Source organism: Plecotus auritus (genome assembly GCF_963455305.1).
Source record: "Plecotus auritus genome assembly, chromosome: 3".
NCBI lineage: Eukaryota > Metazoa > Chordata > Mammalia > Chiroptera > Vespertilionidae > Plecotus > Plecotus auritus.
This window is the reverse complement of record NC_137772.1, coordinates 171,019,327-171,037,139: the sequence shown is the minus strand read 5'-3', so window position 1 is coordinate 171,037,139 and position 17,813 is coordinate 171,019,327. Positions and strand designations below refer to the sequence as shown.

At 38.9% G+C, this 17,813-nt stretch overlaps 1 protein-coding gene across 1 annotated transcript; it reads left to right on the top strand.

The window, feature by feature from the left end:
- Positions 1 to 5,696: 5,696 nt before the first annotated feature.
- Positions 5,697 to 6,629, top strand: LOC308243359 (olfactory receptor 6C2-like; the record flags this gene model as incomplete). Its single annotated transcript, XM_080658662.1, has 1 exon — positions 5,697 to 6,629. The coding sequence occupies one exon, from the start codon at positions 5,697 to 5,699 to the stop codon at positions 6,627 to 6,629; it is 933 nt and encodes a 310-aa protein (XP_080514788.1).
- Between the last annotated feature and the right edge of the window lie 11,184 nt (positions 6,630 to 17,813).

Here is a 17,813-nt window from a genome sequence, read left to right as displayed (position 1 = left end):
ATTCTTTTCAGCTTTAATGAGGTATAATTGAAAACAAAATTATAAAATATTTAAAGTGCACATCATAATGATTTGCTATATGTGTACATTGTGAAAGGACTCTTTTCATCTTCTTAATTAATGCATCCATCACTATATATATATAAACATTAAAGTTCTACTGTTTTAGCAAATTTTAATTTTATAATACAGTGTTATCCACTATAGTCACCATATTATACATTAGATTCTCAGAACTTACTTGAAGGTTTGTACTATTTTACCAACCCCACCCTGTTTCTCTCACTCACTCATTCCTGAAAACCAATTTTCTACTATCTGTTTTTGACTTTTACTTTTCTTTATATTCCATATATAAATAGAGAGCAGTCAGATAGCTCTGGGCAGTAGTGAGGGGTGAATTGGGGGGGAAAAGGAAAAGAAAAGAGAACTCGTGGGCATGGATAACAATGTGGTGATTGTGGGGGGAGGGGAAAAGGTGGAAGAGGGCATCCTATCTAATAAAAGAGTAATATGCAAGTTAACTGTCACTCCGAAACAAAGATGGTGGTGCCCATAGCAGCTGGGGTGGACAGCAATGCGAATCCAGCATCTGTTCCTTGGCTGCAGAGGGAGGGGGGGCCTCTGGCCAGAGGCCGGGGCAAGGGACACGTCCCCACCCCGGCCGCACGGAGGGTGGGGAGGACCCAGAAAAATGGATCTACCCACTTCCTGACGCTGACAGAACCCTTTGAGTGCCGGGGTCCTTCACCCGCAGCCCCCAGTCACAGCCCGGCAGCCACAGTCGCAGACTGGAAGCTCTCTGCCCGCAGTGTGGATGCGACCAGCGACCAGCGACCAGCGTGGCGCCATGGTGGGCGGGTCTGGTGGGCGTGCTACAGACATCAAAGCACTGCTGCTGCGGCCGTCCCCCCAACCCCCACCCCCCGCGTGCGCAAGTAGTACGGTTTGAGGGGGCGGCTTCTGAGGCCCGGCTCCTGAGGCAGCTGATGCGCACTGTGCCGGCGGGGAAGCGGGACCTGGGAGCCCGAGCCCCCAAGTACCTGAGCTGCAGAGCAACGTGGGCCAGGCCCTGAGGAGGCCCCAGGACAAGCATCTTCCCGGAGGCTGCGTGGAGGGAGGTGAGGAGCCTCTGGCCAGAGGCTGGGGCGAGGGGCGCTGGCGTCATTGCAGGCCGGGCTGAGGGACCACCCCCGCCCACTCCCATGAACAAATTTCATGCACCGGGGCCTCTAGTAGAGGAAATAAATGATGAAGAAAAAATAAAATTAAAAGCTTGATATTCAAAAAATAAAAGCGATATGCTGTATTTATCTTTTTCTGACTTATCTTACAGCATAATTCCATCTTTGTTGTCACAAATGTCAGGATTTCTTTCTTTCTGAAGGCTAAATAATATTTCACTATATATATGACATTTTGTATTTATTCATGCTACATTTTTTTGCCTGTGGCAATGCAGTTTACCCAAGACCATTTATTGAAGAGACTATCCTTCGCTATTGTATATTTTGGCTCCTTTGTCAAAAATTAGTTCACCATGGAAATGTTTTAATGATATGGATATACACTGAGTCGCCAGATTATTATGATCTCTGAACGCATAATAATCTGGCCATTCAATGTGTGTGTGTGTGTGTGTGTGTGTGTATGTGTGTGTGTGTGTGTGTGTGTATTAGAGGCCTGGTGCATGAATTCGTGCATAGGTGGGGTCCGGCCAGCCTGACCAGGCGGAAGGGACATGGGTAGTTGGCCAGCCTGCCTGCTGTTTGAACTCCTGGTCAAGGGGACAATTTGCATGTTAGCCTTTTATTATATAGGATATACACTGAGTGGCCAGATTATTATGCATTCAGAGATCATAATAACCTGGCCACTCAGTGTATAGTATATTAAATTTTAGTTTGATAGAACATCAAGATATTGAATATAAATACAGTGACATGTCTAGAAGTTTAAGAATATTGATGTATATATCCAGTTATACAAATTATGTTGTTATTTTTAAAAAGTATCTATAGATATATTGATAAATCTGAAGAGAAAAGTCTGACGACTTTTTGATACTATAATTAAGCACTGTGGGTTATATTTAACATATATTTCCTTTTTCTTGTCTTAGTAAAACATCCAAAGTGCAATGTTATTCATATAACAAACCAGTAAATGGTAAGTGTGATGTCTTTATGATACTTCCATATGGTATGTCTCAGCTTATGTTATGTCATAGCAGAAAGGAGCTGAAGTTGCATTTTATAACCAGATTCTTTGGTTGTCCTACTGGCCTTTATTTGCTGCTGCATCCTCCAATCTCCAAGGACACTGTCTCAGAAGAAGCCATAGTTAACATACTTTTTTACCCTTATTTTATTACTCAGAGGATTCATTAGTGGCTTTGTTCTAGGGTCACCGGGGACTCTTTGTTTATTCATTCAGTTGAATTTTTATTAAATAAAGACAATGCCAAACTAGATATAGTAAACGTGCTCCCAGCCCTGAGCCCATAATAGCAACTTTCCAAAAACTGGAGAAGGTTCCTCACATTTCACAAAACTCATGTATTATTATTATTTTATTATTATTTTATATTTTTAGGAGGGTTAAAATAATACAACAGTATTTACATGTAACTGGTTAAAGATGGATACTTTTGAGAGGTCTAGGCATCTTAAAGCTGCTGTGACTATAACAGTGGATTTGTAAGCAAAAGTGACCAGAAGTTCATATGAAAATTTTCATCCCAACTATCATTTTCAATTAAGGACTTTTAATATCTCATGTATTTCAACAACCAGCAGAAACTATGATTGACAATCATAACAGTAAGTTCGATAAAATTTATCATTTTAATTATATTTACTTTTGTGTGGTTTTTATCATGAGTTTTATCATGCTTGGGAAAAAACATAATTTACCTTTTGTTTTAAAATTGGATATGTGAATGACAATTTCTCTATCGGTGAAGCATACATATTTTTACTTTTTTAGAATGCAGTTTCTTTGCCATTTACTTGGAGAATTTTATGCACAAAAATATATTGGCATTTAAAAATATTAAAATTGGATATCTATCCAGAAATATATTATCTATATCATCAACCTCACATTTAAAAATAAGATATATATTCATCTATTTGTATAAGCATACTTCTTTGACTCCTGGCTGAAAGATTACTCAGTAAGATGAGGCCTGAGAGGTTAGAAAGAGGGGAAGAAAGATAGTAGATGGCCAGCACAAACCTTTCTCCTATATCAAATTGATCTAATACAGTCATTGAATGTATCTCCAGTTCCCTTGGTGTGTTCTGTCAGGAAACCAATAGCCTACTTTAGTTCTTCTTCCTTATGTTGGTATTGTATCCCTGAGGCCTTAACTGCATTCTCTACTAGATAATCAGAGCTGACCTTGTCTCACATCAGTAGAGCAACACATTAGTATTCACAATAAAGTGAGTCTACATACAAATAAATTGGAGTCTCCAAGGAAACTTTTCATAATTCACTGTTGTAGCAAAATTCTAACCTGGAGACTTATTTTAAAATAAAAATATTTGAGTCCCTACTAATGTAATTGTCAATGCCTTGAAACAATCTGTGAAAAAGTTATTAACACAAACTCAGAATAAAAAAAGACCATGTGCTCTGGATTTATTGTCTTCCACATAGGTGTTCTCAATGCAAAAATTGCATCAACAGAATTTTGCTGGAAGATAGAGCAGAGAACACAGTTTCTCTTCATCCGCTGAAGGTGATAAACAAAAGCAGAAAAGTTGATCCTCTTTGAAAGCAAAAGAAAACATTCAGCAACAGATTCTAACATAGAACAAAAATTTTTTGAAATCCAATAATTTATTTAATCAAAATTTCACATTTTTAAGATTTAAAAAGTGAACAGTCTGGTTACATAGCCTCAGGTTCCTTAGCCAGTTCAGGACAAAATGAGCTCCTTATAAAATAACCTTTATTGGAGTGACATTGGTTACTAAAATTATATAGGTTCTGAGTGTGTAATTCTATGATACAGCATCTGTATATTGCATTATGTGCCTCAAAGTCAATATCAAAGTGCTTGGAATTACAAGTCCAAATGAAAGAAAAATAGCTTCGTAAGTGTCTGGAAAACATGCAAAGATAAATTCATTGGGAAACATTTATTGGACAGTTGACAACATATCTGGGGCTATGTTAGTTGTATGTGAAAAAGACACATTTAATGATCCCCACAAATTAGTATTCCTTCTTACGTGTTAAAATAGTAGCAAGCATTGTTTTCCATGGGAACCCAGTGACAAGGATTACAGCTAACAGTTATCACACCTGCAGGAAACTTTCCAGAGGATTTAAAGAGGAAGTGGAAAACCAATGGAAGAATAGAAGTTATTCAGGTGAGTTGAAGACAGAACATATGTTCTGTGAGAAATGTTTATTAAAATACCTGTCACATAAAATGGGCTTGATAAATATAGCTATTACTTTTATTGAAAGAAACATATTAAGAGGAAGAGGAGGAGGAAGAGGGAAAGATCATCAGTTTTATTTGTGACAATGGATTTTAAGTCCTTGTTTAATGTTCAAATAGGTATGTCAGATTGCATCTGAAAATCAGGAAGGACTATTACAAAATAAAGATACTGATCCTATATTATAAAAGCCTAATATGCAAAGTGTCCAACCATTCATTTGACCTTTCGACCAGTCGCTATGATGCGCCCTGGCCACCAGGGGGCAGATGCTCCAACTGGTAGGTTAGCTTGCTGCTGGGGTCCAGCCGATCGGGACTGAGAGAGACGGGCCTGACATGCCCTGGAGCACTCCCCAGCCTTGGGTGCACCAGTGGGGTCCCTCAGCCTGGCCTGCTCCCTCTCACAATCAAGGACCCCTTGGGGGATGTCAGAGAGCTGGTTTTGGCCTGATCCCTGCAGGCCAGGCCGAAGGACCCCCACCTGTTCACCCAACCTCTAGTTTAGTAATAATCACCTGAAAGATGATACTTCAAAACATAGGAATTGATGAAAATACATAAAATATATAAATATAGTGAACAGTGAAAAGAGATGAAGAAAACAAACAGATAAAAAGGTCATAAAAATATACCATCTTTGAAGTTTATCAGAACAATTCATAAAAGTATAAATGTATACTGTGCATAAATATAAGTATATTGTGTATAAAGATAGTTTATATTCTGCACCACTGTGGCTTATACATGATTACTTAGGAACAGATAAACCATAGAAGGAGGCAGTGTCAGGAGTAGAGCTAAAAAAAATGTGTGTGTGTGTGTGTGTGTGTGCAGGCATGATAGTTTAGAGGTGTTAAGGAGAAAAATACACAAGTATGCAATAAACAAAAATAGAAAACAAAATTCTTTAATCATAGAGCTGGAACAGAGACTTCAAGTGACTACAGAGAGTTCATAGAGAACCCAAGTTGTCTGACTAATATTGATATATTAGGGAACAACGCGTCAAGCAAATACATCAAACGGACTTCTTGAAAGTCAAGATATTTTGCTCCTATTAAATGACAGACCCGTAAGCGTGAAAAGTAGTCCTTTTCGAAGTACCATTTAAATTGTAAATATTTTTAAGTAATGAATTTTTAAAAACCTGAATATGATAGGTTTCATACTTTTTAAATAATCTATAAGATGTCTCAATGTTACATGAAGATATAACTGAAGTCAAGAATCAGCAATGGGAAATGGTACTGTAACATTCATTCTGCTGGGCCTGACAAATGACCTTCAGCTGCAGGTTCTGATTTTTGTCTTTTTCTTTCTCACCTACATGCTGAGCATAACTGGGAACCTGATTATCATCTCCCTCATCTTACTGGATTCTCATCTTAAAACAGCCATGTACTATTTCCTACAAAATTTCTCCTTCTTGGAGATCTCATTCACATCTGCTGCCATTCCCAGATACTTGTATAACATAGCAACAGGTGACAAGCTCATTACCTACAATGCCTGTGTCAGCCAAGTATTTTTTACTGACCTCTTCGGTGTAACTGAATTTTTCCTCCTGGCGGCCATGTCCTATGACCGCTACGTGGCCATCTGCAAGCCCCTGCATTATGTGACCATCATGAGCAGCACAGTCTGCAGAAGACTTGTCTTCTGTTGTTGGGTAGCTGGTCTATTCATTATAATCCCCCCACTTAGTCTAGGCCTAAACCTGGAATTCTGTGATTCTAATGTCATTGATCATTTTATCTGTGATGCAGCTCCCCTCCTGAAAATTTCTTGTTCAAATACTTGGTTCATGGAACAGACTGTTATGATTTGTGCTGTGCTGACCCTTCTTATGACACTCATGTGTGTAGTACTGTCCTACATTTACATCATCAAGACAATTTTGAGATTCCCTTCTGTTCAGCAAAGGAAAAAGGCCTTTTCCACTTGTCTTTCCCACATGATTGTGGTCTCCATCACCTATGGCAGCTGCATCTTCATCTATATCAAACCGTCAGCGAAGGAGTCAGTGGCTATTAACAAAGGTGTGACAGTACTCACTACATCCATCGCTCCACTGCTCAACCCTTTCATTTACACCTTGAGAAACAAGCAAGTAAAACAAGCCTTCAGTAACTCAGTCAAAAGAATTGTGATGTTTTCTAAGAAATAAGAGAATGTGAAGCCAAATACAGTAAACACCTATATAGTGAACCTACCAAATTCCATACTCAGGTTCACTTACTCAAAACACTTATTCATCCTGATCTAGTGACATCTTCCTCACAGCCTTCTTTTAAGATCCTTCTATACACAGGCATATTAATAGCTTCTTTATTTTTATTGTTGAAACTATTACAGATTTCCCCTTCCCCCACCACCTTTGACCCCCTCTACCCCACTTCTACCTGCTCCCCAGGCTCCCCAGGCCACTACACACTATTGTTCATCCATGGTCTATGCATATATGCATATAAATCATTTGTTTAATCTCTTCCTACCCTTCCCCCCCGTCCCCCGCCAACAGGGCAGTCTGTTGCATGTTTCAGTGTCTCTGGATCTGTTTTGTTCATCATTTTATTTTCTTTAAAATTAAATCCTGATTTTGCCTCCAAATTAATAATACCAAAATAAAATAAAATAAAAAGTATATCTCCAAATTAGAAATATAAAAAGAGAAATACATAGGTTAGTAAAGATTTCCATTTTCCAGCAAGAGAGTATGTAACAGTGGCCATTGTTTCATCCAATCCAAAACTTTCAAATGATTTATTCATTGACTCACTTAACAAATATGTATTGGGTTCTGTCTTTGAAACAGCTACTGTTTTAAGCACTAAAAAAAGAGAAGGGTCAACCAACCAGCAAAAAACATATTCCCCTATACCCTCAGAGGTAAACAAAACCAATTCTATGTTAAATAAAGCAAAATGGTTAACTTGCACTCAAATAAATGTTTTTTCACAGAAGGGGATATAAATCTCATAATGATGGGAAAACATCTGAAGTACTAAAGCTTAAAAATTTTAAGATTTGTGTCAATATCAAATTGCTAATAACCAAAACTTTTGTTATACCCTTTCCTCAAAAAACCCATAAAGTTAAAGGAAAGATAGTGACAATAGATAATTACTATTTTGAGAAATTTAAACATTTTAGTATTATAAAAACTTTGCCAGATATAGACACATATACTGAAATGCCAACAGAGAATGTCACTAAAACAGAACAGTTTTCAAAAGGAATATGGAAAGCATAGTTAAGGTATTACATCTTTTTTTATATATGAAAAGTTATACATGGGAAGTACACAAACTCTTTTACCACACTTTTTCCAAAAAAATAGAAGTTCATAGGTTATCATCTGTAACTATTTCCCCCACCCCACTGATGGGGAAAATAAGACCTTGAGGGGGGGGCGGGGGTAGCAATCTGAATCTGTATCAGTAACCTAATGTACATTCTTCATAGCCTATAATTAAGTCACTGCCCCTTTCTCCACAATCTGGTCTTGCAAGACCTGTTTACCTAAGTACTCCCATCTTACAGAGGCCATAAACCATGGACAATACACAACCCCCGGAGGGAGTAATCAGCGCTGGCACCAGGCCAGGCCTTTAGGTGTGGTCTCACAGCCCCCATCCCAACACACAGGGCTTTTTGCAAAACCAGAGAAAGGTCCGGAAGTCCCATCCATATCTGGGGGACAAAGAAACCAAAGGGTATAAAGGGAGAGCTTCCTCCATATTGGAGGGCTCAGGATTTGGAGAGAAACAGTCTCCCCTGAGTCACTGTACTAGTATATGTGAAACATATGAAAATAAATGGGTTTTTCCTGTATCTCCAAGTACTCCTGTGTATTCTCCAGTCGCCTGGTAAATTCTGTAACATAAAAGTGGTTTCCCTGACTGAGAAACACGCAGCCGAAGTTGCCCCCTTGAGGCACTGCTGTGTGAGAGCAGGTGGGTGGGCCCACTTGACCCAGCCCCTGATGACAGGAAGGAGCGCTCCAGTGATTTACTGGGTTCCAGTCCTCATCGGCCTGGACCACTGCCCCCCCCCCAACCCCCCAACCCATCCCCCGCTAGCACTCCAGTGGACTCCAAGGAGGACAGGAAAGCCCATTTCTGGAACCAGAAATCTGACTGGTGAGTTTCCCCTCCCAGGACCAGTCCAAGTTCAGGCCTGCCTTTAGGGGCAGAAGAAGTAGCTGATCACGACTTAGGCAATTTATTTGCCTCAGTTCAGGACTTTCTGTGGGTGGAAGTCAAAACTGGGACTGACTGGTGTGTGAATGTGAGTGTGAGAGCCTGCGTGAAGCGAAAGCTACCTTGTGTTGTCCTGTGTCTCCGTGAACTGGAAGGGATTACACGGTCTAACTGCAAACATGGGAAGTAGCTCCTCTAAACCTGCTGCCTTAAAACCGGTTTCTAAAGAATTTTAAGAAGGGCCCAGATCACTGCCTGCAACGCAGATGTCTCTCCGTGAAATCAGGGCCCACTGATGGGAAACATGAGAGTGTTTGTTGATGTTCTATGTCTCTTTGTTGTTTAATTTGTTTAAAGGTGTGGCAATTTCTGCCTAGGGGAAAACCCAGTTGTGTGTGGTGAAGCTGAACATGTGAAAGAGATTGCAGGCTGTCCCAGGGGCTGCCAAGAATCCTTATTCTTGGGGATCATCTTGCTCTTTCTGTCAGGGTATTAGCCCACCAGAAACTCTTAGCTAGTGAGATTTCTGTCTGTATGCCTATAAAGTAGGGACTTTAATTTTCTCTTCCCTGATTTATGATTTTCTGTGCTGGGTTAAAAATTTTAAGATTCTAAGACTATTTGCAAGAGTTGTAAAAGGGTCATAAAGATCTCAGGGAAGTTTAAACAAAGAACCACTAGCTAGTTTATAGCTTGCTTGTAACTAACAGGCCCTTATCTCCCCTGCTAAGGACAGAGTAAATGGTTAATGTAAAAGGGGAGGAGGAGAGGGGGAAAGAAAAGAACAGAAAAAAAAAAAGGGGTCATTTTACTCAGAAGCAAGAGAAGCAAAAGGTTTCTGGCCTCGAGCCTAGCAGAATGAGGTTGCTGGGTGCTTCTTAAACTACATCAGAATATTCAGCAGAGGAACTTTAAGATACAATATTTTATTGGCCTGATTAGAAAAGTATTAATTCTGTGGTCAAGACCAAATCTTTAATATCAAAACCAGTTTAAGTTTTAATATTTAAATTGGGTATATTTGACAGCTTTTCCAAATGTAATATTTCAAGAATTTAACTTGAAAGATAGCTTTGTGACATCTCAGGGGCCCTGAGGTAGCACAAAGATTTATTCTCTCTCCCTAAAAAGAAATATTTTAGACCAATACAATATACTTGAAATTACATAAGGAAGTAAGCTATGCAGGCTGGGTTGAGTAACAAGATTAATGCTTTAGGTAATAACTGGCTTTAAAATCTCAAAGTTGTTAAGATATAATAAATAGAGGTAACTAAAATGACGAATTTAGATAAAGCTTTTCAGTAATAATTATAAATAGGTTAATAATGAAAGTCCAGTCACTCAAGAGGAGACTGACTGTGCTCTCTATGGAGGAAGGGGCCAGTCCTCCTTCTCCCTGTAAAGGCAGAGAAGCCTAAAAGAGAACAAGGGCAATGAGACCCTTGTCCTGCCTTCCCCTCCCTATGCGACCCAGGGACGATCTGAGGGAACAGCCAAGATGGCGATTTACAATCCCAGCCGCTCCCTCAGGAGGAGAGCTATCCTGGTAAGGCTCCAACCGCCATGAGGCCACTGTGCCACCAGAAACCAGCTTTTCTAGGCTGCAAAAGGAGTTGGAGCAGTAAAAAAAAAAAAAAAAAAAAAAAAAGAGTTAAAAACTGCTGGAAGACCCACGTGGCTCGGCTGACTAGCTAGACTAAAAGAAGGGGAGTGATTTGAAAGTCAGCTATGGCTGTCTGGGAAAGGGAGCGCCTGGCTGGCCCTGGGGTGCTTCCAGCAGATGTACGATTTCCAAACCCGGGAGCCCCAGTGGGACTCAGAACCTAAATAAGGCCTTCAGTATTCATCAGGGCAAAGAAGAAGGGCCTTCCGAATTTTACCAAGACTAAAAGATCAAATGAGAAAGTACTCTGGGCCAGACCCTGAGGACCTGTTGGGCCAAGAAATATTATAAATTACATTTTGTCACCAATAGTTGGCCTGACATCTCAAGAAAACGCTAACATAGTGTTCACAATTGTAGATCAAGTGGCCTAGGAAAGGGCTGGCCCAGAAGGCCAGCAACAGAAGCCACAGCAGTAACCTTAGATGTTATCTCTAAGGAAGAATGTAACAGTATAAATCCAAGCATCTAGGGTATGATCCCTCTTTCTCTAGCCTCATATGCCTATACGTAATTTTCCAAAAGTCTTAATTAACGTAAAGGCTTTGGAGCATTGCTGGGTTAAATGATAAACATCTAAATATTTTTTTAAACTGAAACATTAACTGCTATACACGTTTTAATTTGCCTGCTCTTAGTTTTTATTACAGAAGATCTCTTGTACTTTGTTGAAGGTATATTTTCCTGAAAGTAAAAGTGCATTAAAAGTATGTTCATAAATGTTAATCTAAGAAATGCTGGCTGTTTACTTTTTTTTGGTAATCATTGAAAAATTAAGGTTTCTGAGAGGGAAAAATTCTAATATATTTTAAAGAAAAAAGAAGAAAAAAGGTCTGTACAAGTTGCTGGTGGTATGACAGAAAGAAAATTAAAATAGAAATACTTAATACATAATGCAAGGTCAAAGACATGGTTATGCATTTTTGAAGGACATATAAAGAAAATTTGAATGAAGGCTAATTTGAAAGTGTGAAATTTGTGAAGGTTGTGTATGTAATGAAAAGAAAAAAAGAAATGTTAAAAGAAAATTAATTAAATAATACAGGCCAGTAAGCCAGGACAAGCAGAACAGGGAAACTGAGATATTAAAACAGCAGTTTGTAACCATCTAAAAAATTCTGTCTTACCTAAACCAAGGACACCTAAGAGTCAATGATTTGTATTTTGCCTTCCTAAACAGAGGGTAAATAGCTTATGCCAAAGTACTCAGGGAGACTGATGGGAGAAATCCAATTAGTATCATTTGCTGTCCACACCCAAGGACAAATGCAGTTAGCAAATAAGCCTTATTTTGGTTGGTTCTTTTCTAGTAAAATAATTATGTTATATTAATCAGGTACTTAATAAAAAAGACCATCTTTTAATCATAGGAACTGAAGTTTGCTGGCCTGTGTTCCTATCTAATACACTTTAATATTTAATCTTTTGGTAAAATCAAGTTTGACAATCCTTCAAGGGTTTGAATTAAAAAAAAAAAAAAAAACACAAAATTTCTCTTGATCTAGAATTGGCTTTAGATGATCCCAATAGGTTCTGAAATGCCTCAAATGTTTGTTTTCTCTCTTATGAAGAAAAATTTTATACTGAAGGTACATAGGAATCTTTTTCAAATACAGTTATAACTAATGGTTATTGGTTATAATATTATAGAATGTTAGGTTTTACAGAAAGAACAACATTCCATGTCATCTGCATTATAATGAAATCCATAACCGTGTCATTTTAAATTTCTTCTTGTCATTTGGAGACAGTTACTGTTTTGTTATAATGCATTTGGAAAAAATATTACTCTGAAGAGTCCATGGAAAGGACTGGCAAGGAAAATCAGAAGATCTTAAAGCAGGTCAGTGTATTTTTCTCCCTATATTATCCCTCCAAAATTTGGCCATACTTAATGAATGAATCATGGCAATGCATTTCATTGCATAAATTCAATAAGACCGGTTTCCAATGGTGGTTTTATTGACTGAAAACTGACTGGAGTGTCATGTTTTAAAGAACCCTGTCTGGACTCTGAAGACTTGAAGCCAATAAGAGTGCCATGGAGAAAGCCTGGTATCCTGCTTGGTAGCTCTGAAAATGGATGGCACTGGAGTGCCAGGCCCATACCCTGCCATTGCTGGTGGTTGGTCAGAGTGGAAGGGGAGCAACAAGGGCGCCTCTGTATCCCTACAGAACCCCCACACACTCTAGGCTGTGACAATTAGGAGGGCTGCTAAGATGGGCCTTGAAGCCTAGGGCATGGGCCCGGGTGGAGCCACTGCAGGTGAAGAATTCACCTAATCCAGCAGATACTGCAGGCAGGCCTGACAGCAGCTAGATTGCTTGGTTCCCTTTCCTATGAGGCACATTGAGACTTAATCATGAAATTCCAGCAAAGGCAGTCTGTTACCATTCTTATTGTGTTTATGCAAACAATCAGGCCAAATTGAATGGAATAGATAAATTGGTCTTAATTTGGCTCTTTAATAAACATAAGGGTGATTTTAAGGAGAAAAAATTCTATTTCAGTTATTAGAACTGAAATGTTTTCTTTCCCTTCCATCAGACCATTTGTTGTAACTCTTGCTGTTCTAATTGCTCAATAATACTAAATTTTATAATACAGTTTGTCTCTGCCAGGTCACAAGCCTACCTCCTTCCATGCCCAGGCCTCATCTTCCTTCTTACAGAGAGCAAGGATCTCTTGGCTCTGAAAGAAAACTTCGTGGCTCCTCAGCAATGGAAATAGTTAGAAGAGCCCACCGACACCGATTTTCCCTGAAAGGATTCAGAGCCAGGATCCTTGAGGGGATGTGTTAGGCAGTTACACAGACATGAGCAGAGCAAGGACACAGGGCCAACTGGAGAAGAAATAGATGGGACCCTGAGATGTGCTTCTCACCACTCCACCTGCTCTGAAGCCTGAAATGAAGAAACCTGTGTAGACTCCCTCTCCCTTCCTCTAAGAAAGCCAACAGGTTTTAGAACAGCTAATAGAGAGAATCAGTAAGCCCTGAAGCCCCAGATGTTACTCCAGACCAGATCGCTGGACTGCCATTACAATCCCTTGGGTGATGAAGATGAAAAAAGACTCAAACTGCTAAACACCGTACTCCCTAGCTTTGAGTCTTCTATTGAATCCCCAAGGCTGAAAATCAGCTTGATGATCAAGGGGTGGGGGAATGATGGGGAAAATAAGACATTTTGGGGGGGGCTAGCAATCTGAATCTGTGTCAGTAACCTAATGTACATTCTTCATAGCCTATAATTAAGTCACTGCCCCTTTCTCCACAATCTGGTCTTGCAAGACCTGTTTACCTAAGTACTCCCATTTTACAGAGGCCATAAACCATGGACAATACACAACCCCTGGAGGGCATTATCAGCTCTAGCACCAGGCCAGGCCTTTAGGTGTGGTCTCACAGCCCCCATCCCAACACATGGGGCTTTTTGCAAAGCCTATTTGAAAAAATAATGACAGAAAACTTCCCCCACCTGGTGAAAGAAATAGATTTACAAGTCCAGGAAGCGCAGAGAACCCCAAACAAAAGGAATCCAAAGGGGACCACACCAAGACACATCATAATTAAAATGCCAAGGGCAAAAGACAGAGAGAATATTAAAAGCAGCAAGAGAAAAACAGTTAGTTACCTACAATGGAGTATCCATACAATTGTCAGCTGATTTCTCAACAGAAACTGTGCAGGCCAGAAGGGAGTGGCAAGAAATATTCAAAGTGATGAATAGCAAAAACCTACAACCAAGATTACTCTACCCAGCAAAGCTATCATTCAGAATTGAAGGTCAGATAAAGAGTTTCATAGATAAGAAAAAGCTAAAGAAGTTCATCACCGCCAAACCAGTATTATATGAAATGCTGAAAGGTATTCTTTAAGAAGAGGAAGAAGAAGAAAAAGTTAAAGATAAAAATTATGAACAACAAATACATATCTATCAACAAGTGAATCTAAAAATCAAGTGAATAAAAAATCTGATAAACAGAATAAACTGGTGAATATAATAGAATCAGGAGCATAGAAATGGAGTGGACTGACAATTCTTGGGGGGAAGAGGGGCGTAGGGGGTGCGGGAAGAGACTGGACAAGAAGTGCACACCTATGGATGAGGACAGTTTGGGGGAGGTAAGGGCAGAGGGTGGGGTGGGAACCGGGCAGAGGGGAGCTATGAGGGGGAAAAAGAGAAACAACTGTAATAATCTGAACAATAAAGATTTATTTTTTTTAAAAAAGACATTATGCTAAGTAAAATAAGCCAGACACAAGACAAGTACTTTATAAACCCACTTACATGAAGTATCTAAAAAGTCAAATTTATAAAATTAAAAATTAAGATGGTGGTTACCAGGTTCTGAGAGATGGGGAATTATTAATAAACAAGCATATGTTTCAGTTAAGATTAATAAGAACTAAATGTCTGCTTTACAACACTGTACCTTAATTCAAAAATAATGTACACATTTTAAGAAGAAAGATCTCATTTTCAGTGTGAATTTTTTAAGAGGAAAGATGTGTTAAGTGCTCTTGCCACAATAACTTTTTTTCAAAACCACACACACATTTTTTAAATAATAAAGAAGCACATATAAATACAAATTTAAGGAAATACCAAAATCTAGCCTGATGCTAGTTAATTTGCCTATATTTGATTACCAAAAGGTTGTGGGTTGGATTCTCAGTCAGAGTACATACCTAGGTTGCAGGTTCTATCCCCTGTTGGGATGTGTATGGCAGGCAACCAATCAATGTTTCTCTCTCACCTCAGTAAATTTAATTTAAAAAAGACTCCCAATAACAACAAAAATGTCCTGAATCAGATAGCTTCACAGGTGAATTTTATGAAGCATTCAAAGAACTAACACCTATCCTTCTCAAATTATTAAAGGGAGGGAGGACTCCTGAGCTCAATTCATGGGGCCAGAATTATTCTAATACAAAACCTCATATGAAAACTACAAAGAAACAAAATTATATGCCAACATTCCTGATGAACATAGATTCAAAAATCCTCAACAAAATATTAGCAAACAGAAATCAGCAATACATTGAAAAGATCATACATACACCATCATCAAGTGAGGTTCATTCCTGGGATGCAAGGTTGGTACAGTATCTGCAAATCAATTAACGTGATAAGTCACATAAATAAAATGAAGGATAAAAATTATATGATCATATCAATAGATGCAGAAAAAGCATTTGACAAAATCCAGTACCCGTTTATGATAAAAACTCAGCAAAATGGGAACATACCTCAACATATGTCATACCATATATAACAAACCCACACACAACAAGGAAAAATTTAAAGTGTTTCCCTTAATATCAGGAACAAGACAGGGATGTCCTTTTTCATGATGTTTATTCAACACAGTATCTGAAGTCCTTTGGTTGCCAAAGGGGAAGGGGTTCAAGAACTCATGGAAAAGGTGAAGGGATTAAGAAGTACATTGGTAGTTACAAAAGAGTCTTAGGGATGTCGATACAGCATAGGGAATATGGTCAAAAATACTGTAATAACTATGTATGGTGTCAGGTGGGTACTGGGAATATCAGGGGGAACACTTTGTAAAGTACATGCTTGTCTAACCACTATGCTGTATACTTGAAACTAACACAAAATAATATTGAATGTAAACTGTAATTGAAAAATAAAATTTTTAAAAATACAAGGTGACGGAAGGAAACTAGACTGCAGGTAGTGAGCACACAACAGAGTATACAGATACAGTATTATAGAGTTCTGACTTATATGTTATTAACCAATGTTATCCCAGTAAATTTATTTTTTTTAATACTATCTTGCCCTGGTCGGTATGGCTCAGTTGGTTGAAGTGTTGTCCCGTGCACCGAAGGGTCACTGAATCGATTCCCAGTAAGGGTGCATACCCAGGTTGCAGGTTCAACCCTGTAGGGGTGCATACAGGAGGCAACCATGCAATGTTTCTCTCTTACATCGATGTTTCTCTCTCTTTCTCTCGTTTGCTCTCTCTCTCTCTCTCTCTCTCTCTCTCTCTCTCTCTCTCTCTCTTTCTCTGCTTTCCTCTCTCTCTAAATAAAAACATATCCTCAGGTGAGGATTAAAAAAAATGCTATCTTTACATAAATTCATACATGACCATTGCTGGATGCTAAGACCAACAAGTAGTTAGCATAATTATGCAAGAAGTCCGCTGGAAGGCTAATGGACTTTGATATTCAGCAAAGGCTGAAAATCAGCATAATATTGCCCTGCTTTGGCTGAATGGCTGAAGGCAATCCCCTAACCCAGTGGTCAGCAAACTGCAGCTCGCAAGCCACATGTGGCTCTTTGGCCCCTTGAGTGTGGCTCTTCCACAAAATACCACAGCCTGGGCGAGTCTATTTTGAAGAAGTGGCGTTAGAAGAAGTTTAAGTTTAAAAAATTTGGCTCTCAAAAGAAATTCCAATCATTGTACTGTTGATATTTGGCTCTGTTGACTAGTGAGTTTGCCGACCACTGCCCTAACCTGATAATCCTTTTATTGTTTACCAAACTTTATCATTGATATGCCTGTTTGCTTTGCTAAAAGGCAAATGTGTATTCTAGCAAATAAAAGCTAATGGGTCGGGGGATTCAGAGACCCTCTCCGCTAGAGAGTAAGTAAGTTATCTGCCTGGCTCCCCCATGCCTTCTAAATTCATATTTCTTGTGTAGTGTATCGGTTTGTGCGCAGCCCCTTCTCCAGACCTTGAACCCTAGTCGCAAATGGATGCGGTGCTCACAACCATATATTAGGAAGTTCTGACAGGGGGAAATGGAAATAATAGTATTTTTATTTTTTAAGTATTCATAAATATTCATATAGTTCTTTAAAATATAAAAAAGAATTATCACTTGCTTTGAGTTTTCTAATTTTCTATTTTGTTATCTTTTATAATGATTGAGAAAAATAGCAGGTGGAATAGAGCTGTGTGATCTTTCAGCTTCCATAGATGGTAGGGAAGAAATACAGGAAAGGCAGACTACTTCTTGACCTCTGGTTTTTTATTATTTTATCTTGACCTGTGCCTGTTGCTATTGTCACATCTTTGTGTCTCTAGGGACAGTGCCCCCACTGCTGCATCTTTCAGTATTTTTGCCCTAGTTCATTACACAGGAAACTCATTAGTGATGTTTGTACCTGTGTCACCAAGGACCCAGTTGTTTAATATTTAGTTTGAGGTACAGCAAATAAATCCAATGTAAGTCTTAATAGTGTGAAAGCCTCTTATCCTATCCAGAAAAGTCATAATATCAATGATTTCAAAGCAAAAAGGGGAAATAGTGGAACAATATTTTACTTTCAACCAAGAAAGAGTAGAAAACATTTCCTAGGCATCAAGTTCTTAGTTTGAAAATCTTCTCATGTTGGAGATGAAAAATTCAAAGAATCCTAGATCCTCCCAGAGCAAGGGTCAGGGTAAGTAGAGTCATAAACTTAAAGAAAATTTTACACAAACCTTTTCTAATAGATTCTCTTCCT